This window comes from Pipistrellus kuhlii, unplaced genomic scaffold, assembly GCF_014108245.1.
Source record: "Pipistrellus kuhlii isolate mPipKuh1 unplaced genomic scaffold, mPipKuh1.p scaffold_m20_p_3, whole genome shotgun sequence".
Classification (NCBI taxonomy): Eukaryota; Metazoa; Chordata; class Mammalia; order Chiroptera; family Vespertilionidae; genus Pipistrellus; species Pipistrellus kuhlii.
Window position 1 is genome coordinate 100,790,829 of NW_023425529.1, and position 26,593 is coordinate 100,817,421.

General features: G+C 40.0%; 1 protein-coding gene across 5 annotated transcripts in view; it reads right to left on the reverse strand.

The window, feature by feature from the left end:
- The window catches only part of NBEA (neurobeachin), a 798,235-nt gene that overhangs the window by 684,376 nt on the left and 87,266 nt on the right, over positions 1-26,593 (reverse strand). For all 5 annotated transcript variants that reach the window (XM_036455167.2, XM_036455161.2, XM_036455163.2 and 2 more), the window contains exons 6-8: positions 26,296-26,422; positions 6,771-6,890; positions 4,024-4,170 (exon numbers count right to left, since the gene is read on the reverse strand). In XM_036455167.2, coding sequence (XP_036311060.1) covers positions 4,024-4,170; positions 6,771-6,890; positions 26,296-26,422 — 394 coding nt within the window. The remainder of the gene's footprint in view (positions 1-4,023; positions 4,171-6,770; positions 6,891-26,295; positions 26,423-26,593) is intronic.

Below are 26,593 nucleotides of genomic sequence, written 5' to 3' on the forward strand. Positions count from 1 at the left end.
TTCATTTTCTTAAATGAAAGAAAGAACAGAAAGCCAAAAAACTAAAGTATTTACAAATGTAGATGAATTACTTGCCAAATGAGGTTACCTGACAATTAGAAAATTCCCAATAACAACTATAAACTACCAAAACTTTATTTACTAAAATCAGTGTTGCAATTTTGTCAAAAGACAACCATATAAGAATTCATAATATTATAGACATTCCATAGCACCAAATAAATATAACTCATGCTAAATTTTACTATAGTACATAAAGTTATAATGAGAAAATTTGATTTTTAAAAATTACTTTCAAACCTAACAATTTCTTTGATTAGTGATACCCTCCCTTATATACTGTTAATTTAAAATAATCCAGTACAAATATTCACTGCTCAAAACCAGGCATTTCACAGAAAGAAAATTTTGTAGCCCTCTAGTGACAGACCAAAATCATTTGAGACTATGGATGGGGGTTGGGGTGTGGAGAGTGAGGGGTGGGAAAGGCCAAAATTGATTTATTTTATTTACTTCAGAGCCCAAATATTGATATGCTAAGTACCTTAAGCTCAGAATCATATACTGTCTGACCACTGCAAAGACAGAAAGCTTCATATAACTTGAGGCAAAAAATAATAAATTTATTATGCAACATTGAAAAACTTAAGCTTCCTTTGTGATTTAAATCAAATGTCAACTAATTAATATAACGTACACCCCTTAAAAATTTCACAACAGCCCTCTACTTCCTTCACTCATAGGAAGTTACTTTGCTTCCTATTTCACAAAGAAATTGAGACTACCAAGTGTGAACTATCTCAGCCTTTTTACCAGTCAAAAGTAAATTTGATCTTCATCTGCATCCAATCAACCTTCCCTTATTCATTCTCTAAGCTTCTTGAAAAAAAATATTAATATCAAAAAAATTTTGCAAGTATCTTTCCTGATATTAATTATACTTTTGGTATTTAAAAATTGAGAAAACACATATACACCCATAAATTTAAAGTTAAATTCCATTAACAACAAGGATCCTTTGAAACGCTAGCAACTTATAAACATAATACTTTTTCATGTAAAACCCCAAATTTAGAGGTATGTTCTTTTAAAAGTTCTCACTTTATATAGGTACTCTGTATCTATGCTAGAATGCTAGGGAAAAAATATGTTATAACATGAATGCTTGTGCATAGAACACAGTGACTCAGGATTAATACTCATTTTCTCTGTTAGTATGGAAGAACATGATAAGAAAGAGCAGTATGACTAATTAATACATTTGCAAAGTAGTTCAGGATAATGTTTTCTCTTTCTAAATGAAAAAATTACATAACTCTGTATTTTCCTTTTTTGCGCCTTAAAAGCACCCATCAATTTTGAAATTTCACTATGTCAATCATATTGAATTTATTGTTTGCATATCTGTATTTACTTGATTTTCTAACTTTATTTATGTTTCATTGGTTTGATTGGTTACTCTACTTATCATTCTGTTATTGCTTAAAGAAAGCTACTTCAAATATTTTATGGAACAAGACAAAGCAGTAGGCAAGGCAGGCAGGCTGCAATTATAAAAATAGTAGAGGCCCGGTGTATGAAATTAGTACACAAGAGGGGGTGGATCCTCAGCCCGGTCTGCACCCTCCAATCTGGTACTCCTAGCTCCTAACCACTCACCTGCCTACCTGCCTGATCACACCTAACCACTCTGCCAGCCTGCTGATCACCCCTAACCACTCTGCCTGCCTGCCTGCCTGATGCCCCTAACTGCTCCCTTGCTGGCCTGATCGCCCCTAACTGCTCCCCTGTCAAAGTGATTGCCCTGAACTGCCCTTGCCTGACTGCCTTAGCACCCCTAACTACCTCAGCCTGCCTGCCTGATATTGATAACTGCTCTCCCCTGTCAGCTTGATCACCCCTAACTGCTCTCCCCTGACAGCCTGATTGCCCCTAACTACTCATCCCTGCAGGCCTGATCACCCCTAACCACCTTGGCCTCAGCTCCCACCACTGTGGCTTTGTCCAGAAGGACATCCAGAAGACTTCTGGTCTAATTAGCATATTACCCTTTTATTAGTATAGATTCCAATGCAAAGCCAACACTTGGCACAGCTATGTCTCAAACCTAACAAAAGGACCCATGAAAGAAGAAGTAACTAACTGTACAAGAACAAATTCACTTCTATGGATAAACAAGTAAAATTTTACAGAAAAAGGAAAGATAGCAAGTATTACCACCTTGACATAAAAACAACAGTACTATCCTAATGCAATTTATGATTACTAAGATCCCTGAAAACAGCAATATATTTTCATAATAGTAAACTCAAACTGTGATTTATATGTCAACATGGAACATAAAGTTGAAAACAAATGCAAAAATAAAAAGAGAAAAAAGTATTTTTAATGTTTCTAGTCCTTGTTCCTAACACAATCTTTACACTGATAATTTGGACATTAGGTTTAAAATAAATCACTGGCTCTTCCATTCAAACCATGGACTTCTTCAGAATCAAAAACATTTTCACATACACTGTATAATAATTTTTCAACTCCAAACATTTAGTGATGTCACTATTTCCAATGTAATTTTAATAAAATTCCTATACTAGAATATTTCCTAGCCAGATGTGTTGTACATTAAATAGTATGGTAAAAGCCTGGGGTGGGGCAGGGATTGAGAAGTGGGGGATCCAGGAGGGGGAAATTGGGGAAAATTTGTAATACTGTCAATAATAAGATAAAATAAACAAAATTAAATTAAAAAGCTAATCCTATCCTATATATTAAAAGCCTAATATGAAATTGACTGAACAAATGGCAGAACTACCAATGGAGTAACTGGTTACTATGATGCACACTGACCACCAGGGAGCAGATGCTCAACACAGGAGCTGCCCCCAACCCGCAGGCCCAGATCAGCCAAGGAGTGTGCCATTGAGAGCCCTCCTATTTGCCCCTCTGATTGCCCCACAGAGTGAGGCAACTGGCGGCAGTGCCAGGAGGCAGGGCACACAAGCGGATGGCTCCAAGGCAAGTGCCGGCAGGGGACCCCCAATCGCCTTGCCAGTCGCCCCACAGATCAGCCCTTATCACCAGCAAAGCCTAGGGATCCTACCCATGCACAAATTTCATACATCAGACCTCTAGTTCATATATATGAATACAATAACTTACCTAAATAAGTCTTCATCTTAAATATTACAAAGCAGGAAGAATATAATAAATCATATTAAATAATTAGCTTTGCAAAAATAGAATTATTACTCCATAATAACTGCCTACCCTAGAACTAAATAATTTCAGCCACATGTAATACTTTATACCATTTTTCCTCTAAATCTTTATTCTTTCTAGGTTACTCTAATTTTAAAATTAACAGTCATTTCACTTGTTTATTATATACTGAGTGACCAGATTATTATGATCTCTGAACACATAATAATCTGGCCACTCAGCATGTGTGTGTGTGTGTGTATGTATACACACACATATATATTAGAGGCCCAGTGCATGAATTCGTGCATGGCTGGGTCAGGCCAGCCTGGCCAGGGGAAGGAGACATGGGCAGTTGGCCAGCTTGCTTGCTGGTCGAACTCCTGGTCAAGGGGACAATTTGCATATTAGCCTTTTATTATATAGGATATACAGAGTGGCCAATTATTATACACTGAGTGGCCATAATAATTTGGCCATATTAATCTGGCCATAATAATCTGGCCACTCAGTGTATACCTTTCAAAATTTGATATTTCAAATAGCACATTAAACAACAGGTTTTTATAAATTTTATATTTCAAAATTATATAAGAAATGCCATGGTTTCAACATTAGAAAACAAACTAAAGACTAAAAATAGCTCATGAAAGATAAATGTTAAAAAACGAAAAGCACCTTTGAAAGAAAATAAACATAACAGTTGAGTTCCAAAAAATAGAGATGACTTTAAACCACATTGAAGACTATCACTAAATATTATATCACATTTAACATGGAATTTACACAATCTTTCCACAGAATTTATAAGAGAGTTCTTACTACCTTATATCCAGGTCCTAACTGATGAACTGCAAATATCTGTGCAGGGTTGAGTGCTTCACTGAATACATACACGGCACCAAGTTGACCACAGAATACTCTATTTGCATCAGCAGTTTCGGAGGATCCAAGAAAGCACTTGTCATAGCTCTATTTTTAAAAAGTTATAAAAAGCAAATGTATTATTTTCTAATGACAAAATTAAGGACACCTTCTTTCACTGTCAAAACAATAAAAAAGAAAATATCAATTAATTCTTATCAAGTATTTAAGTAATAAAAGCCAGCTAAAAGTTTTTAGGAAAAATAACTCAGTTAAATGTTTGGTATTGATTGACAAGTTAAACAAACAATAACCATTACTCAATAATCACTTGACCAGTTCTCCAATTTTATATTTAAAAGCAAAAGGGCTTATAGTTATTTATTTACAAAAGTAAAACTTATTTTTAAACTGAAATGAGTTATTATTATCCATATACAGAAAAAGACGCATCTGAATCAGAGAATAACTGGTCCAACTTTAACCATAAATACATAGGGCCTAATTTTTAAAACTCAACCCAATTTCTCCATTATTGATATAATCCTCTATTTCTCCAAACAGAGAAAATCACTCCCCTTTCTCACATAAGTAAGCATTTTTCAAAATCAAAAAAGATCACAGAAGTCTGATGCCTAAAGCAGATGGTACAGTGTTCTCCACCTGGAGAGTCGAGTACCTAAGAAGCCATTCTTAAGAAGACCTTTCCCACTAGGGTGTTTTAAACCTCTCCTAATATTTGGTCCCACCAATCTAGACCAGTAAAAGCACTCACTGGCTGTTTCTCTTTCACATCCTTACAGGTTATTACATTCATGTGAATGAGATACAAAAACCAGAAACTAGTCATTAACTATCCAATTCTTAATTAAAAGTATAAGGACTTAAGTACTGACTTTATAATACTTATGTACATATGCATTACTCTCCAGGTCTCTTCATGTAGTATGTAGTGGAGTGTTACTGCAAATAATTCACAAATCTAAGTATTTTCTTTGTTGTATTAAGATATATATATTCGTAGAGATAATGATACTCAACAATATGACTGAGGTTTTTTTCCACTCTAATAAAAAGACTTTTTCATTTGGAGAGCAAAACAAGAATTTTATCTGTATATTCTAATTCTGACAAAATTATCCTCATAAATATTTACTATGTCCCAACTATTGTACAAGTTTCTAGGACAAAACTTTTCTTATAAAGGAACAGATATGAAATGTGGTTTGTAAGACACATGATTTCTGTTATTTTCTTTGATTTCTGTTTGTTAGGGTCCTTAAAAAATGTAAAAACAGATTCTTAATTTCTAGACTATACTGAAAGAGGTAAAGGGCCCTGACTGAGAGAACAAACAATAGACTATGCATACAGTGCTACTAGAACAAGAGCCAATCCATGCACTGAGAAGACTAAAGTCTACTGAGATACAAATAATATTGAGATATGAATTTATTAAAAAGAGGCTTGCTGGGATTATTCTGTGAGCATTAGAACACATCTCTTAATTTTGTTCTAACAGGCTAGGATGAAGTTAAGAGAAGGCACAAAATAGAGAAAAAAGAGTTTTTAAATCTATATATCCTCTATTAAGAATCCAACTATGTTATCTCCTCCACTGCTAATATTCTAGTCAAAATTAGTGCCTTTGTTATAGTAGCTGTAAATCATTTAACAGATCCCCCTACTTCTGCCAATTATTTCCTTTAAAAATATTTTCAATACTGCAACCTGACTGATGTTCCTAAAATACCAGCATCATATCACTGGTCTGCTGATAATCTTACTAGAGGCCCAATGCAAGAAAATCATGCAAGAGTAGCCTTCCTTCCCCCAGCTGCGGGTGCCAGCTTCCCTCTGGCACCCAGGACTCAGGCTTCCCTTTGATTGTCAGCAGGCACCTGGGACTAGGCCTTCCCTGGCAGCCCTGGCTTCCTCCAGAAGGTGGTCAGGAAGGACTTCCAGTATAATTATCATATTATGCTTTTATTATTATAGATTATTATCGGTAAAGATTTTTACACTAGGTAAGACTGGAAAGCCCAAGCCTTAAGTTAGTAGATGAGGCCTTGCATATTTAACTGTCTAGTATCTGTTTTTGCCTCATCTCTTATCTCTTCTCTTCCCTCTGCCCCAAAGAAACTGGTTATTTTGTTGTTTAAGAAACTTTCCAGTTTCAGCTTAAAACCTTTGAACATGCAATGAATGGGATTTTCTCCCCAAATATCCACATAGCTTGCTCCCTGAACTCTAATAAAATCATTTCTGTATTATCTGTCTTCTCCCTTCCCTAAACCTACACTTTCTATACCTATTCCCACTTAATTTTAGTCCATAGAATTTTTCACCATTTATCTAAAAATAGTAGTGACTATATGTTATACTTCTCTGTCTAAGGTTTTTGTGTCACATCCAAATAAGGTGAAAGATACATTTTTAATGCCTGGGATTCTGGAAATACTAGAATACTGCCTTGATGTTTTTGACCTGATACTTAATAAATTACCCAAGCATTTTTTCTTTTTTTGTATCACCAATCATATCTTGTAGCAATTACATTACATTTAAGACTTAAAAATTCACTTAATAGAAAAAAACATTCAAAGTAAAACAATATATTAAGTTTCTAACAAACTATTTAATATTCAACTACAAACTACATAGCATATGTTCAAATACATTAAAACACAGGTTAAAATAAAACTTACATCATTTGTGTTAACATGCCAAGCCATATCACCATACGATACTAGCTGTCCATTCACATAGCATCGAATTTCACTGTTTCTCCATCGATTGTATATGTGGACAATGCTGATCATGTACCACTTATATGAAAAAAAAATTAAAGATATCAATAAGTAATGTATAGTTTTTATTGTATAAAAAGCAATTGTAACATTCATAACATACCTACAAAAAATGCTTGCAGAAAGAAACAGTTGCCCTCTACCATTTCAAGTCCCTCATCCCATTTCTCATTTTTCAGATAAAAGAAATGGTTCACAAAGAATAAACTTGTGATTTGGACACAGCAAGAAAGCCTTAAATCTTGATAAACCTTCCAATTAACCAAGACCCCAAAACTATGAAATTACAATTATATTTGTGTTCATTCATTTAACATTTATATTGTGCAGGGTTTTGCAAACACACAGATTTGACAAGACTGATCATAGTTCCCACTTTTCTGAAATTTATGGTTTAATAAAATAGAAATACATTAAACAAGCAAAACAATATAGGATCACAAATTGTAATGATTTCTGTGAGAAAAAGAGAATGGTGTAAAATGAGAGAGAATAACCTACATTCTACTTTGGATTGTAAATTCAAGAAAGACCTGGCAAGTGAAAAACTTTTTAACATTAATAGCACAATTTAGCCCTACCCAGTTTGGCTTGGTGGATAGAACAACAGCCTGTGGACTGAGGAATCCCAAGTATGATTCCAGTCAGGGCTTGATCCCCAGTTGGGAGGGGGAAGGGAGGCTTGTGGGAGGCATCCAATCAATGATTCTCTCTCCTCACTGATGTTTCTACATGTCTCTCCCTCTTCCTTACTCTCTGGAATCAATAAAAATATATTTTTTAAAAAGTAGTACAATTTAAATACAATTGAAACACACCATGTAGACTTATTAAATCAGGGGTAATTTTATATTCATTAAAAATAAAGAAATACATTTCAATTGAGTTCTCATTTTATATTAACAAGGGTCAACAAAATGCATTTTTAGTGTGCTTTTTTTATATAGATGGTTTAAGTTCTGTAATAATTTGTGGACCCAAACTTTAGTCTCTTTACAGTTAACTAGAGGCCCAATGCATTAAAATCATGCATGGGTAAGGTCCCTATGCCTGGCCGGTGATCAGGCCCATTGGGGCCTTCCGACTGCTGGCCTGGACCATCCTTCAGGCTGCCAGACAGGCCATTCCTTCCCCGGCTATTGGTTCCTGGCAGGAATCTCCCTTCCCAGGCTGCTGGCAACTAGCAGGGGCCTTCCTTTGCCTCACAGCCACATGTGTCAAACACAAGGCCCGCGGGCCAAATCCGTCCCCCCAGGCCTTGCAATGTGGCCCGCACCGCGCTGTCATCACTGCACTCCGCTGCGTTTCCATCACAATGACAGTTTATGACTGTTCAGTAAACCATTCGGCCCGCGATTTAGGCTGGATTTTAGATTCTGGCCCCTTCTCTGATTGAGTTCGACACCCCTACCTCACACCATCCTCTGGTGGTCCGTGCATGTCATAGTGAGTGATCAAACCTTTTCGAGCTCCTGAAGGGACAATTCTCATACTAGGCTTTTATATATATAGACTAAAGGCCTGATGATGAAATTCATGCATGGGGGAGTGTATCCCTCAGCTCAGTCTGCACCCACTCCAATCTGAGACCCCTCAACTGCCCGTTGAGACCCAATCTCAGTGAAGTCAGGCCTAAACAGGCAGTTGGACATCACTTTCAAAATCCAGGACTGCTGGCTCCCAACTGCTTGCCTGCCTGCCTTCCTGATTGCTCCTAACTACTTCTGCCTGCCAGCCTGATCACCCCATAACCATGCCCCTGCCAACCTGATTGATGTCTAACTGCTCCACTACCAGTCTGTTTACCCCCAACTTCCCTCCTCTGCCAGCCTGGTCACCCCTAACTGTCCTCCCCTGGAGGCTTGATTGACCACAACTCCCCTCCCTTGCAGGCCTGGTCCCTCCCTGCTGCCCTACCCTGCTGGCCATCTTGTGGCCATCTTATGTCCACATGTGGGCAATCATCTTTGACTACAAGGGGGCAGCCATCTTGTGTGCTAAAGTGACAGTCAATCTGCATATTACTCTTTTATTAGATAGGATAGAGGCCTGGTACATGGGTGGGAGCCAGCTGGTTTGCCCTGAAGAGTATCCCGGATCAGGGTGCGGTTCCCTTGGGCTGTGGGGAGGCCTGGGTGAGGAGCTTATGGTGGTTTGCAGGCTGGCCATGCCCCTCAGTGAAAGCAAGCAGAGGCCCTGGTATCTGGGATTTATTTATCTTCTATAATTGAAACTTTGTAGCCTTAAACGAAGGCCAAAGCATGTCAGGGCTGCAAAAGCTTGTCTTCCTCCATTGCCATGGGAAAACCTAGCCTCCTGCTCTCTGCAGCAACGTGGCTGCCCCCATTTTTGTTGGGATTTATTTATGTTCTATAACTGAAACTTTGTAGCTTTAAGCAGAGGCTTGGGCTGGCCAGGGTATGTGGAAAGCTTGGCTTCCTCCATCACCGGGAAAGCCAATCCTCCCTCCTGCTCTTTCTGTGGCCACAGCCATCGTGGTTGGGTTAATTTGCATATTCACTCCTGAATGGAGTGGTGGGCATGGCTTATGGATGTAGCATAGAGGTGGTTAATTTGCATATTATTCTTTTATTAGATAGAATAGCTTAAAGCAGAGAATACAAAAGTTGTTTTTCTAAAATAATAGAAAAACACAAATGATTTCTAGATATTTGAGCAAGTATACCTCCAGTGGATAAGGGGACAGGGGATAATTAGAATAGCTTTCACATAAAAAATAAAAATAAATAAAAATATAGATTACAGACCACCTTGTTCTCCAGATTACTTAATAGCACTATTCAGTTATTTAATATATATTTGCCAAGTACATAATTTAATAGTAATTATCAACCACTAAAATTTGTTATTTCAAGTTGTCTAAAATATTTTGAACAAAATTCAATTCATTTATTTTTATTTAGAAAATCAACAATGAACAACAGAAATCAGTAATATATAAAAACATTGTTTATCAACTATAAAAAAAATGTCAGGTCAAATCATTTCACTCATTTAAAAGTATTTTTTATTTTTTTAAGTTGTTTCATTTTAGGTTATCTACTTTGTTGCAAATTGAGTCATTAAGATTAGTCATTTAACAGCTCGTGTTTCTAAGTATTACAAACTTATCAGAAAGAACTCATAAAATTGAGCATCAAATAAATTTAAGAAAACCTCATAGATATTTACAAATATAAGAATCAAAATTTATCTAAATAGCCCTAGCCAGTTTTGCTCAGTGGATAGAGTTTCAGCCTGCAGATTGAATGGTCCCAGGTTCGATCTTGTCAAAAGCACATGCACAGGTTGGTGGCTTGATCCCTTGTAGGAGTGTGCAGGAGGCAGTTGATCAATGATTCTCTCGCATCATATTTCTCTTTCTCCCTCTCCTTTCCTCTGTGAAATCAAATATATTTACACACATATACATATATATATATAATTTGGCTACATAACATTCATTGAGTTTGAAAATTTTCAACCATAATGTAATCTACACACAATCTGTACATTTTTAATGAAATTTTGAGAAATTAAGATATCTACCTAGAATAGAGATGTTTATATGTAAAAAAAAAAAAAAATTCTACTGCTGAAATATATTTTTAAAGACAAACACTAAAAGCTGAACAACTGAGAGATTCCAAGATGATGGCAGAATAATTAGAAGCTACACCAACAATCTCTCATTCTAAATTGAAATTACACTAATATATAGAGATATCATCCTGAATAACCTACAGAAGACTAAGTGGTAAGAATCATTATAAACAAGCATGTAAAGAGGAGGCCACATCAAGATGGGTAGGAAGTATGGTGGTATGAAAACACTGGCTAGACTCCCAAAGGCAGCAGCTGAAATTCTGGAGAAATATCTCAATTGTAGGGGGTTATCTCAGAGATGTCTGTGGCATAAACCCAAGCAGGACTCCCAAGCCCAGAGTAACAAAACTGGGAAAGGTGTCTACATAACACCTGGCTGTGAAAAGCACCAGGGGTACTGTCCAGCAGGGGCAGATGGCTAACATTCCCTTAATGGGCCAACACTCTAAATTTCATTTGCAGCCACTCACCTTGGACTCCGGCAGAATGGCTGGTCGCCATGACATACAGTGACCACAGGGGGACTGTGCACTCCCACAGGGGGACTGTGGCTCAGCCAGAAGCCAGGCTCATGCTGGTGAGCACAGTGGCAGTGACAGGAGCCTCTCTCACCTCTGCAGCAATCAGACATCACCTGAGGGCTCCTAGACTGCAAGAGGGCACAATCTGGGCTGAGGGATTCCAGCCCCTACATACATGAATTTCATGCACTGAGCCTCTAGTTTAAAATAAAACTTTTGAAGGACTCTAAAGGAGGTATCAACAGCAATAGTCATAGTAGGAGACTTTAACACACCTCTGATTTTACTGGACAGAACTTCCAGAAAAAAATAAAACAAAACAAAACAAAACAACAAAAAAAAACCGTCAATAAAGAAATAGTAACCCCTTACAACTGAGATATTTCTCCAGAATTTCAGCTGCTGCCTTTGGGAGTCTAGCCAGTCTTTTCATATCACCATACTTCCTATCCATCTTGATGTGGCCTCCTTAAACAACATACTTGATAACATAGATTTAATTTATATTTACAAAACATATGATCCTTCAAGGGCAGTATATACATTTTTTCTCAAAAGCCATTCCCCAAAACAGACCACAAGTTAGTACAAAAAATAATCTTAACAAACTGAAACCATATTAAGCATATATTCTCAATCACAATGGCATGAAACTAGAAATCAACCCAAGTTAAAACATACACACACACACACACACACACATACATACAAGTCAGTCTCTTCAATAAATGGTGCTGGGAAAATTGGGCAGATACATGAAAAAATAAAAATAAACAAGATGACCAACTTACAACTTAAAATCAAAGTGGAAAAAGGACTTAAATGTAAAATGAGAAACCATAAAAGTTTTTAAATTATCCACAGGCACCAAAATATCAGACATATGTCATAGCAATATATTTATCAATACAGCTCCTAGAAAAATTGAAACTAAGAGAAAACAAATAGCACTACATCAAAATAAAAACTTCTGCACAGCAAAAGAAACATCAACAAAACAACAAGAAAGTCGAAACCGGTTTGGCTCAGTGGATAGAGCATTGGTCAGAGGACTGAAAGGTCCCAGGTTCGATTCGGGACAAGGGCATGTACATTGGTTGCGGGCACATCCCCGGTAGGGGGTGTGCAGGAGGCAATGATGTTTCTCTCTCATTGATGTTTCTAGCTCTCTATCCCTCTCCCTTCCTCTCTGTAAAAAATCAATAAAATATATTAAAAAAACAACAACAACAAGAAAGCCCACTGTGTGGAAGAACATATTTGCCAATTTTATCTCTGATAAGGGTTTAATCTCCAACATTTATAGGGAACTCATACAACTTAACAAAAGTAAGATAAACAATCCAATAAAAATATACAAAGCTCCTAAATATAAATAGACACTATTTTAAAGTAGACATACAGAAGGATAAGAGACGTTATGAAAACATGCTCAAAGTCACTAATCATCCAAGAGATGCAAATCAAAATGACCATGAGATACCATCTCACAGAATGGTTATCATCAACAAATCAACAAACAAGTTCTGGTGAAAATGTAGAGGAAAGGAGACATATGCAAAACTTTAAACAATAAAGAATTTAAATAAAATAAAAAACCTCAAAAACTTTCAAACACAAGGAGGCAAAAACTAAACTAAATAGAGAAATATGCAAATTATTCGTTATAGTATCATAACGAATGATTTGGCAGCTGCAAGGCCCAGGGTAGGATATGATATGATAGGAGGGGATATGAAAGGAGAGGGAGAGGAAGGCAGGCCTGCATGCAGACAGACCAGACGGAGAGGAGAAACAGAAATACAGAGAGGGAACAAGAAAATGATGTAGGAATGGAAAAGGGAAGGAAAGGGGGAGAGGGGCTGCACACAGGAGGGGGTGGTGATCGCATGGGGGGAGTAGGTGCGCCCAGCAAGGGTGCGTTGGAAGGCCCACCCAGCCGCAGGATGAGGGTGCTGGTCCCCAGTGCAGGCCATTGGCGGGCAGGCGCCGTAAGTTCAGGACAGAGAGGTGGACGATCCAAGGCCTTCTAGGCAGAGGCTCTGCTAGTACTTTGCAGTGCCAGCAGCAGTGCCCAGGCTTCAAGGGCCTAGGCCACCCTCCATTCCGGGCAGGGAATGAGAGCAGGATGGTGGCAAGGAGGCAAGAGAAAGGCAAGAAAGTGAACACCTGGCCGGGACTAAGCCCTGGGCTGGGGGTTAATGCACCCCGCGTCTCCCCACCCCCCACCCTGAGAGGAAGCTTTAAGAGGGAGGGAGGGAGAGAAGAATTTTATAAAGGAGTCAGTAGAGAGCAGAGTTAAAGAAGGAAAGAGGACATGTGAGTGAACTGTTAGAACTATAATGAAAATCAAGTATAGTTGTATACTGGGGACAGATTTTAAAAATAGGAGTCAGAAAAGAAAAAAGAAAAATGATAGTGAATAATTAGGCAAGTAGAAAGATAAGATATTAAAAGAGTGCAAGTAAGTAGAGAAGAATGTATGGGCAAGGTAGGATGAGAAAGAGGGAAGGACGAAAAGTTTTAAATAGGAGCCAGTAGAGCTTAAAAGGAGAATGGGAAGAAGGAAGAAATGCAGGAGAGAGCAAAGCAGGTCGAAGGAAGGAAGAGAAGAAAAAAATTAAAGTGGAAAGAAAAGAAAAGAAGAGGAAGGGCTGGGATAAAGATAAAGGAAAGAAGGAATGTGTGGAGGGAGGGAAGGTAAGAGGAAGATAGGAAGAAGAATAATAGAACAGAAGGAAATGAGGAAAGAAAAGCTTATAAATGATGAATCAGCAGGAAAAAGTGTTACATAAAGGAGAAAAATTGTGTGAGAGAGAAGCCAATAAGGAAATTAAATACAATTGTGTATGAAGAGGATAAGATTTTTTTTTTAAGTTAATAGGGGTGATGAGGCTGGCTAGCAGGGGAGGTCAGTTAGATGTGACCAGGCTGGCAGGGGAGGTCAATTAGGGGGTCAGGCAGGGAGAGTGGTTAGGGTGAGCAGGCAGGTGAGCGGTTAGGAGCCAGAGATCCCTGGGATCGGGCCTAAACTGACAGTTGGACATCCTTCTAGGGCTCTCAGATTGCAGAGGATGCAGGTCGGGCAAAGGAACCCCCAGGTCAAACTCCCAGTTGAACTCCAGGTCAAACTCTCCCAAGTGGGGACAATTTGCATATTAGCCTTTTATTATACAGGATGATTATTTACCATGAACAAGTTGAATATATACCAAGGATGCAGGCTGGTAAATGAATAAACATGATGCATTACATAAAATAAAATATAGAAATTATATGATATCAATACATTAAAAAAAAAAGCCTTTGACAAAATCCAGCACCCATTTTAAAAAATATATTTTTATTGATTTCAGAGAGGAAAAGAGAGAGAGAGAGGTAAAGACACCAATAATGAGTGATAAATCAGCTTCCTCCTTAAAAACCCCATTAAGGATCAAACCCAAAACCCATCCATGAGGCCTTGACCAGAATCAAACCCAGGATTCTTCAGTCCACAGGTTGGTGCTTTATCCACTGAGCCAAACCAGTTAGGGCCAGCATCTACTTTTGATAAAAACTCAGCAAAGTAGGAATAGAGGCATCATGCCTCAACATAATAAAGGCCTTATATGATAAACCTACAGCAAATATCATACTCAAAGGGCAAAAATTGAAAGTGTTTAACTTAGGAAAAGGAACAATACAGTGATATCCCCATTCACCAATCTTATTCAATACTAGTGGCCTGGTGTATGGATTTCTGCATCCTGAAAGGAAATTGATACTTTATCCTTAAAAGTATCAACCAAATTCATAATTGACAATGACTGCTCCAGGCTACAAAGTTTCAATTATAGAAAATACATAAATCCCAGAAATCAGGGCCTCTGCTTGGGTCACCAGTGGGCATGGCTGGCCTGCAAACCACCACAGGCCCCTTGCCCAGGCCACCCTACACCCAAAGGGAACCCCACCCTGATCCAGGGCACTCTTTAGGGCAAACCAGCCAGTCCACACTCAGGCACCAGGTCTCCATTCTATCTACTAAAAGAGTAAAATGCAGACTGACCATCACTCCAACACACAAGATGGATGCCCCCATGTGGTCAAAGGCCTAAAGCCTCTGGCCTTGGGCAAAGGACCCCCACCTGGCTCCAATTGCCCAGCTCCACCCCTGTTCGAGGCCATAACCTCTGGCCAAGGCTCAGGACCTGGGCAGGGACCCTCAGCTTACTCTGATGGCCTGCAGGGGACCCCAACTGGCTCCAATGAACAGACTCCCAGCCAAGGCCAGGAAGAGCAGGCAGAAAGATTGGCTTCCTCCATTGCCCGGAAATCCCAAGCCTCCCTCCTGATCTCTATGGCAGAAGCCATCTTGGTTGGGTTTATTTGCATATTAGCTCCTGATTGACCAGTGAGCATGGCTGGAGGGTGTGGCTTGTAGTGGAGGTGCAGTCAATTTGCATATTACTCTTTTATTAGATAGGATTGTGTGTTCACCACCCTAAGTCTCCATCTATCACAAATTATCTCCCCTTAATCACTTCTACCTGTCTGGTCGCATTTCACTTTGATAATCACCATATTCTTGTCTGTTTCTATGATAGTGTTTTTTATTTGTTTTTGTTTTTTCTTTGCTTAATCCCTTCAATTTTTCAAGCAGCCCTGTATACCTCACCATCTGACAGCTGTCCGTCTATTTTCTAACTATGGATATGTCTAGTTTCTATTTTGTTTGTGAATTTATTTTGTTCATTAGATTCCACATGAGTGTAATCACATGGTGTTTCACTGACTGGCTTATTTCACTTTCCATAATGCTCTCAAGGGTTCACCCAGGCTGTCACAAGGAGTAAGATTTCCTTCTTTATTGAAACAAAAAAGTATTCCTTTGTGTAAATGTACTACAACTTTTTAACTTGATATTTGATGACTGAAGAACATGGATATAAACTTGGAGACTATGTATGCATATTCACATATGAATTTAGTTTTAATTAAAAATTCATAATAAACATAACATTTTTATAAATATCAATAGTAGTTAAATGTATAGCACAGTTACTACACCTTAAGTCATATATTAACAGTTCACATCCATTTTCCCACTGCATAAGATCTGGTAAATGGGGTAGATCAAAGATGGCTGCTGACGGGAAGGCAGGCTGAAAGATAGTGTGTGAGAGAACAAAAAACAAAAGGAGAGAGTGTGGATGTGTGGAGAGTATCTATTTGTGAGGGAAAGCTATATTCCAAGGGGCTATAGAGGACTGGTGGACTGGGCTGCCTTGACCAGGTAGCCTCCAAAGCTGCTAAAATCTCTCCCAGAGCGATGGGCTCTGCCACAAAGACTGTGCCATCCTGAAGGGAAGAGTGGCTGTGATCAGAAGCATAGCCTTGCCTTTAACCAGGAAGAATTGGATACCTACCAGGACCCTACAACTACAATATGCAGGGACCAGCTGCAAACCCATGAACACTGGGTCTCAAGCAGTGCAAATATGCAGTCTCGGACGAGCTCTGCAGCTTCTCAAGGAAAGGTCAGATTTCACCCAGAGAAAGGTGAGGTTTGCGATCTAGGCTAGAGGGAGAAACACACACAGAGGAGCATAGAGGTACAGAGGGAGTCTGCACCCTACAAAATCTACCAGCACTGTGACCAGCAAAGTCTGCAAATGTGGAAGGGGGTCCACAGGCTGCTGGCAGAGGAAACTCTAGAAATCAATGTATAGCTGGGCTGGGCACAAAAAGGCATTTTGAAGTTTTACCAGTATACGGTTGTACTCTGCCAGCGAAAAAGACATATGCAGAGACTTGCACAGTCATGTGCAGTGCCAGGTCTAAGAAGTCACAAGTCCACATGCTTACTCTAGCTTTTGATTACTGTGCCCAGTACATAGGATCACCCAATTTAAAACACTACCAGAGACTGCAGTGGGAAGGTGTTTTTGTGGAACCTGTGGATCAGAACTGGGAGAAAGAAACAGAAACCAGCTCTGGGGCAGTCCATTCCCCCAAACCAGTATTAAGTGTGGCAGGGAAAACAAAATCTAAATATTGGCTAAAGAGGACTTATAGCCCCAGATGTCAGTACAAAAAACACTGCCAACCAGAGGTTGAATCACAAATTGGCTATTTTGTAAATGCAACTAAAGGCAGCCTGAGAAACAAAGGAATATTGCCTACTTGAAAACAGAATTGTGACTTATGACACAGAGGAGCGGTGGAATGCAGGGAACTTCAATACTGTCCTGACTACCCAATAAGAAACAGGCATGCCAAACTGAACAGTAGAGGAAGTGAATGACTTTTACTACTGCACTTTATTATTTTATATCTTTTTCTTAAGAAACTAATTTTTTTCTTTTTTTCTCAATTGATGTTACCTTTTTAATTATTTTATTTTTATTTTTAATCAGACTATATATTTTTTTAATACATTTTAGCTACTATTGATATTTTATCTTTTTTAAAACTTCCATATAATTTTATCTTTATTTTCTTTTATTTTGGGATTAATCTTCTACATTCTATTTTCATTTGTCCTTTAGCATCATTTTACTATATCTCAATTTTACCATTATGGCAACACTCTCTTCCTCACTCTTTCAGTTTTGTAGTCCTATTTCTCTTATCCAATTACTGCTGTAGATTTTCAGAATTCCTTCTTTTTAACCCCTGTTAATAATTCATCCTACTTTTACATCTAATTTCCAATCCCCTGCTCAACATCCATGCATTCCATACACACACGCTCTTCTCTTTTTTCACTATCCAATTTTTTTTGCTCTTCCTTTTTCTGTTTGTTTATTTTTAGTGTGTGTGTTGTTGTTTTATGGTTTTATTTTATTTACTTTGATTTTGCCTTTCTTTCTCTCTGACCTATTATTATTGTTTCTTTGATTGTTGATTAGATTGATTTTTTGGTGTGTGTTCCTCTCTCTCTCTCTTTCTCTTTGATTCTGTTTTTCCTCTCCTTGCCTGTTATTAGCTGTTTTTTGTGGTTTGCATTCATCTCTCGGAGTTAGTTGTTTGCATATTTTTGGACTAGTTGTTGTTCACTTAAATTTTTTCCACATATAAGTAGTTTTTCCCCCCTACTTTTTTATGCTTTCTTTTCTCTCTTAGTTTTCTTTTTTTTTTTTTTTTCCTTTTCTCAATATCATTTTTGTGCCTCGTACATTGTATCTAGTTGTGTTGTATTTTGTGCATTTAAGTCAATGCAGGAGAGAGAGCTATATAACTAGACACCTGGAGAGGAGAGATCAGGGGAGACAAAGAAACAGCCCACAAAGGAAAGAAAAGGAGGCATCAAAAGAAAAGGAAGTAAATGAAATGGAGGCCATCAATATGTCAGAGAAGAATTCAGAGAAATGGTCATAAGGTCACTGAAAAGGTTGGAAAACAAATCCAAAAGTATGTGTAAGAACTAAAAGAAAATGAAGAAAACCTGGGACCTTTCAGTCCACAGACCGACGCTCTATCCACTGAGCCAAACCGGTTTCAGCATTTGTTGCCATTTTTATTTTTTATGCTTGTATTTATTTCTCTCTTTCTATTTCTTCTTTTTACAATTGTCCCTTTTGTATTTCTTGCATTTGTAGTTTGGTAGTAATAAACTCCCTTAGACTCTTTTTGTCTGCAAAGCTCCAGATTTCACCTTCAATTTTGAATGATAGCCTTGCTGGATAGAGTATTCTCAGATTCAGTCCCTTGCTCTTCATCACTTTATATTCTTCATTTCATTCCCTTCCGCCTAATGTTTCTATTTAGAAATCAGTTGATAGTCTAATGGGAGCTCCCTTCTAGATAACTTTCTGTCTATATCTTGCAGCTCTTAAGATTCTTTCTTTGACTTTTACATTTGCCAATTTAATTATATTGTATTTTGGTGTTCGTCTGTTTGGGTTCGATTCTGGTCAAGGGCATGTACATTGGTTGTGGGCACATCCCCAGTAGGGGGTGTACAGGAGGCAGCTGGTCGAAGTTTCTCTCTCATTGATGTTTCTGTCTCTCTATCTCTCTTCCTTCCTCTCTATAAAAAATCAATAAAATATATATTTTTTAAATGGCAAGAAACAAGTATCTATCCTATCTAATAAAAGACTAATATGCAAATTGACCATCACGCCAACACACATGGTGGCCACTTCCATATGGTAAAATATGGCTGCCACAAGATGGCTGGCAGGGGAGGGCAGTTGTGGGTGATCAGGCCAGCAGGACAGGGCAGGTGAGAGAGACCTGGCCTGTAGGGGAGGACAGTTAGGGGCAGCCAGTCCTGCAGGGTAGGGCAGTTGGAGGCAACCAGGTCAGCATGGGAGGGCAGTTAGGGGCCACCAAGGTGGCAAGGGAGGGCTTTTAGGGGTTAACTGGCCAACAGGAGAGGGCAGCTGGGGTGACCAGGCTGGAAGGCAAGGGCAGTTGGGGCAATCAAGCCGGCAGGGGAACAGTTAGGCCTTGATCAGGCTGGCATGGAAACGGTTAAGGAACCATCAGGCAGGCAGGCAGGTGAGCAGTTGGGAGCCAGCAGTCCTGGACTGTGAGAGTGATATCCCTTGAGGGGTCCCATATTGGAGAGGGTACAGGCTGGGCTGAGGGACACCACACCCCACCCACATGCACGAATTATGTGTACCGGGCTTCTAGACAATAATAAGCTTAAAGGGAAATGGATAAAATGCTCCAATCAAAAGACATAGGGTAGCTGAATGAATAAGAAAACACAACCCAGACATATATATACTATTGTAGAAGCCTCATGCACAAAATTCATGCACTGGAGAGAAAGGGGTCCTTCAGCCTAGCCTGCACCCCTTCTCAGTCTGAGATCCCTTGGGGGATGTCTGATTGCCAGCAGTTGGACATCTGGCTCGCAATCCGGGATCCCTTGCTCCTTACCCCCTGCCAGCTTACTCCTTACTGCTCAGCTCACTGCTCCTTAGCACCGGCACTACAACTGTGCTCCCGCCACAACCACTGCACTCGCCAGCCATGAGCCTGGCTTCTGAGTGAGCAGCGCTCCCCCTGTGGGAGTACACCAACCACCAGGGGGCAGTTCCTGTGTTGAGTGTCTACCACCTGCTGGTCAGTGCATATCACAGCGACTGGTCACTCTGGTCATTCCACCGTAATGGTTGCTTAGGCTTTTATTATATAGACTAGAGGCCTGGTACACAAAATACATGCATTGGGGGGGATCCCTCAACCCACCCTATACCCTCTCCAATCTGGGAACACTAGAGAGATGTCCAACTGCCAGTTTAGGCCTGATCCCACAGTAATTGTGTCTAAACTGGCAGTAGGACATCCCTCTCGCAATCTGGGACTGCTAAGTCCTAACTGCTCACCTGTCTGCCTCCCTGATTGTGCCTAACCACTCTATCTGCCAGCCTAATGCCTCTTATTGCTCCCCTGCCGGCCTGATCACCCATAACTGCCTCTGTCTGCTATTCTGATTGCCCCCTAACTGCCCTCCCTTACCTTCCTCATTGCCCTCTACTTTCTTCCTTGCCAGCCTGAACATCCCTAAAACACATGTCTGCCTGCCTGATTGCCCCTAACTGCCCTAGCCTGCCAGCCTGATTGCCCCTAACTGCCCTACCCTGCCAGCCTGATTGCCCCTAACTGCCCTGACCTGCTAGCCTGATCGCTCCTAATGGCCTCTGCCTTATCCCCCACCACCGTGGCTTTGTCCAGAAGGACGGTCAGAAGATACCTACCTCAGAACAAAGGACTCACACAAACTGAAAGTGAATGGGTAGAAAAAAATTCTTCAGGCAAACAGAAATGAAAAAAAAAGTAGCAGGATACAAAATCAACATCCACATATCAATGTAATTTTTATACACCAATAATGAACTTTCAGAAACTAAAAAACCAATCCCAATTAACATTACAACAACAACAAAAAATAAGTTGCCCAGGAATAAACGTAAACAAAGAGATATAAAACCTGTACTTAGAAAAGTATTGGGCATTGAAAAAAAAGGAAGAGCCTGGATGGCATGCTCAAGGGTTGAGCATCCAGGGGGTCATGGTTTTTGAGTCCCAGTCAGGACACATGCCTGGGTTGTGGGTTTGATCCCCATTGTGGGTCGTGTAGGATGCAACAATATCAAAGATTCTCTCTGATCACTGAAGTTTCTTTATTTCTCTTCCTCTAATTCCTCTCAGAAATCAATAAACATATATATATATTTTTTAAAAGCCCTAGTCAGTTTGACTTAGTGGATAGTGCGCCAGCCTGCGACTGAAGGGCCCCAGGTTTAATTCCATTCAAGGACATATATCTAGGTTGCAGACTCCTGGCCCTGGTCGAGGGTATGTGGGAAGTAACCAATTGAAGTGTTTCATTACCACATTGGCATTTATCTCTGTCTCTCCCTCTCCCACTCTCTCTAAAAATCAATGGGAAAAATATCCTTGGGTGAGGATAATAGAGAGAGAGAGAGGGGGGCGGGGAGAGAGAGAGAGAGAGAGAGAGAGAGAGAGAGAGAGAGAGAGAGAGAGAGAGAGAGAGAGGAGATACAAACAAATGGAAGCATATACCATGTTCATGGATTGGAAAAATTAACATCACTGAAATGTCTATACTACCCAAAGTAATCTACGGATTGAAAAAAATCCCTATTAAAATACAAATGGCATACTTTACAGAGCAAGATCAAATACTCCAAAAATGTATATGGAACCATAAAAGATCCCAAATAGCTGTAGCAATCTCTCTAAAGAAGAATGAAGAAGAAGGGATCACAATACCAGATATCAAACTACACTACAAAGCCATTATAATCGAAACAGCCTTATACTTGTACAAGGGGAGGCATATAGGCCAATGGATCAGAACAGAAACCAAAGAAATTGACCCACACCATTACGGTCAATTAATATTTGACAATGGAGGCAAGAACATACAATGGAGTAAAAGTCAGTCTCTTCAACAAATGGTGCTAGAATACTGGACAGACACATAAAAAAATGAAACCAGATCACAAATTTACACCATATACAAGAATAAACTCCAGATGGATAAAAGACTTAAATATAAGACATCTTATCTAATAAAGAGGGAATATGCTAATTGACTCTCATGCCATAGCAAAGATATAGGTGCCTACAGCCAATAAGGAGGAAATATGCTAATTGGCTGCCCCACCCTCAAAGATGGCTGTGCTCACAGCCACAAGATGGCAGTGCCCAGTCCCCTCAGCCCTGCTGGGGTGGCAGGTGAGCAGCAAAGCCTGACCCACCCCCAGGTGGGCCCAGCAACTCCGTACACCTGCCTCCATAGTCCCCCAGTCTCCTCAGCCCCCTTGCTGCCCAGAGCAGGCCTGAGATGCAGGAAAGCACCAAATGGTGGCTGCCCAGCTACCCAGGGTTGCCCAAGGCTCAGGTAACCAGGGCCAGCCAAAACTTGTGTTGTTGGCAGTGGCAGCAGCAGAGGTGTTGTGGGGCATCACCTTCCCCTGATTGCCAGGTCACCTCCTGCCACTGAGGGCTCCCAAATTGTGAGAGGAGGCAGGCCAGGCTGAGGGACTCCTCCTCCAGTGAATGAATTGTTATGCACTGGGCCTCTAGTGAACTATAAATGACTTAGAGAGCAGGAGAACATAGGCAGTAAAATTTCAGATATCTCATGCAACAATATGTTTATACATATATTTGCTAGGCAAAGGAAATTAAGGAGAAAATAAACAAATGGGACTACATCAAAATAAAAAGCTTCTGCACTGCAAAAGAAACCACCATTAACATGAAAAAGGAAACCCATTGTATGAGAGAACACATTTGCCAATGATATATCTGATAATGGGTTAATATCCAAAATATATAAAGTACTCATACAACTCAACAAAAGACAAACAATCCAATTAAGATATGGACAGAAAGCCTGAACAGATATTCCTCCAAAGAGGGAATGCAAATGGCCAAGAAACATTAAAAAATGTTCAAAGTCACTAATCATCAGAGAGATGCAAATTAAATCCACATCACATCTGTCAGAATGGCTATATCATCAAAAATCAACAAGTGCTGGGAAGGATGTGGAGAAAAGAGAACACTAGTTTACTGCTAGTTAGAATGCAGACTGGTGCAGCTACTATGGAAAACAATGTAAAGTTTCCTCAAACAATAAAATATGAAACTTCCATTTGACCAAGTGATCCCACTTTAGGATATATGCTAAAAATCCCAAAATACCAATCAGAAATATATGCACCCCTATGTTCATAGCAGGATTATTTACCATAGCTAAAAGTTAGAAACAGCCCAAGTGCTTATCACTAGATGGATAAAAAAGCTGTGGCACATATACATAATGGTATAGTATGCAGCAGTAAAAAAGAGGGATCTCATACCTTTGTGACAGCATAGATGGACCTGAAAATATTATACTAAGTGAAATAAGCCAAACTGAGAAAGACATATATCACATCATCTCACTTATATGTAGAATCTAATGAACAAAATGAAGTGACCAAGAAAACAAGACCTGAAGCAGGGAGGCATGGAAGAGACTGACATAAATCCAAGTGGGATTGGGAGAACAAAAAGAGATAAAGCAAAGAACCTATATACTTACTAGAAGCCTGGTGCACGAAATCCATGCATGGAAGAGGGGGATCCCTCAGCCCGGCCTGTGCCCTCTCCAATCCAGGACCCCTCAGGGGATGTCCGACTGCCTCTTGCAATCTGGGATCACTGGCTCCTAAACACTCACCTGCCTGATCACCTCAAACCACCTCTGCCTGCCTGCCTGATCACCTCTAAGTGCTTCCCTGCTGGTCTGATTTTCCCTAACCTCCTCTGCCTCACCCTGCATCCAGGACCCAGGATTCCCTCCTCCAGCCAGTCGCAGGCACCGGGAACCCGGGCTGCCTCAGGCACCTAGGACACAGGCAGGCAGTAGCCGCAGAGGACCATGGGCAGGTAGCATGGCCCATGCCACAGCCACAGACACCCGGGTCCACAGGGAGTGTGGCTTGTCCCTCCTGGGCAGCAGGCGTTGGTGGCCAGGACCACAGGGCGGGCTGCTAGTGTCTCTCTGGGACACAGCCTCAGCCACTAGCACCCGGAACCGCAGGGTAGGTTGCTTGTCCCTCCCCCTGACAGCAGCCCCAGCCACTGGTGCCTGGGACCAAGTGCGTGCAGGTGTCCCTCTCCTGGGCCATAGGCACAGACGAGCCACTGGCACCCAAGACTGCAGGGTGGGTGGCTTGTCCTTCTCCCAAGCTGCATCCTGGCTGGTGCTAATTCCTCCCTCACGAGTTCATTTGTGCCTAGCTCGTCCCCATTCCTCTCTCCCTGGTGTTGAGTTTGTGAGCTGTTACCAAGTGATGGCATGAGGGCATGATGACCACTTGCATATTAGCTGTTTATTATATAGGATATGCATAGGCCATAACACTGGCAATAGGAGGTGGGTGGGTAGGATCTGTGAAGAGGGAGAACAAGGGGTGTAAAATGGAAAATATATATAATAATTTAAAAAAGCATAATATGCAAATCAACCAAACATCCGAACAACGGAATGATAGTCTAGACAACCAAGCTATGACACCCACTGGTGCCAGGCCAGTCAAGGCAGGTATGATACAATTGGTCAGAGGCCCAGCCATCGCCCCATGATCGCCCTGCAGAGGGAGACCCAGGCCACTGGCAGATGGGGCATTTGATAGCAGAGTTCCCAGACTGTAAAAGGACACAGACTGGGCTGAGGGAATCTCTTTCCCCCCAACACCCCAAGTGCACAAATTTCGTGCATTAGTCCTATATAATAAAACCCTAATATACAAAATGACCAAATGGCGGAACGACCAGTCACTATGACACACACTGACAACCAGGGGACAGACACTCAATACAGAGTGTCTTTGGTATTCAGTGGGCTCCCTGGTATTCAGTGGGCTCCCACAGGGGAAGCACTACTCATCTAGAAGCCAGGTAGGTTCATGGCTAGTGCAGCAGCAGTGGCAGACTTAAGCCAGCAGTTGAACATCCCCTGAGGAGCCCCGGACTGCAAGAGGGTACAGGCCGGGCTGAGAGACACCCTCCCCCACCAAGTACACAATGTCATGCACTAGGCCTCTAGTCAACTATAGAAAATATAATAAAAAATATTTCATGGGCCTTCCAAATTTAGGAAGCACTAGTTTTTCCTTGTAGAGAAAATGAGGCAATAAAAAATTAATACTATTAAAAAAAATCAAAATGGGACTTAGGAACATGAATGAACATGGCACTGGAAATAGTAAATTCAATATTACATATCTGAGATTGAACAATCATAAAGATATCCACATGGTAAATCTCATAGGTGGATGAGAATACAAGAATCAAATTCGGGAGATAAAAATAAAAGTGGAAAGCTATCATGAAACTGAGTAAAAATTCCCCCAAATTTGTAAACTCCAGAAAAACAAGGGTATTATCTGTTTTGTTCACTGTCATATTCCCCAGTGCATACACAGTGTCTGGTACTCAATTAAATACCCTAATATGCAAATTGACCAAATAGATTATTTTCCCTTGTCTGAGAGGGTTATGTTCCAAGACTCCGAGTAAATTCCTGAAACCTCGGGTAGTATAGAACCCTATATATACTATATTTTTTCCAATACATATATACCTATAATAAAAGCTCATTTATAAATTAGACACAGTAAGAGATTAACGTACCTAATAATAAAAGAGAGAGATAATAGCAATATACTCTAATAAAAGTTATATAAATGTGGTCTCTACCTGATAACCAATCAAATAACCAAGATGGCTAGTGAGTAAGTGAGTAACTAGAGGGAGATAGAGAATAGCTTATACATACAGGTACTGGGTAAGGTGGAGCAGGAAAGCACAGATTTAATCACACTACTCAGAATGGTGCCCAATTTAAAACTTATGTATTATTTCTGGAATTTTCCATTCAGTATTTTTAGATCACAGTTGCCTGGAGGTAACTAAAACCATGGCAGGCAAAATTGCAGGGATATCATACTTCTATAAGTATTATCTGAAAGAATATAAGAGAATATATTACACACACACACACACACAGAGAGAGAGAGAGAGAGAGAGAGAGAGAGAGAGAGAGAGAGAGAGAGAGAGACTACAAAAGGTCAAGAGCCTAATGTTTTATGTCAAAAGTTAGACATAATACAATAGTAGCAAGAGAATTCAGACAAGGATCAAAGGAATTAGAAGTCATGAGAAAACCATTAAAAGAATATTACAAAAATCATAACAGGTGAGTTTTAAAACAGCAGGAATGGTGCATTGTGGCATTCTCTATAGACATATTTACTTACACCTACCTTGCGTGGTTGAAAATCATATTTCACACAGTGCTGAAAACCTTTTCCTTTGGACTTCAGTGATGTGACTATTAGACAGTTCCCAACAAAATGAGCAGAGTAGCCAACTCCTTTGCTAGTACGAAAACTATAAAGAAAATTAAGAATAGTATAATATCCTCTGATAGAAAGAACAATGTATCTAACGTTTATTATATGAATAACACAAAATATTATTATAAAAATAAAATTTATGTACCAAGTAAAGGCTAAAACATAAAAGGCTTAGAAAACTTAAAGAAATAATTTAAATTAGAAA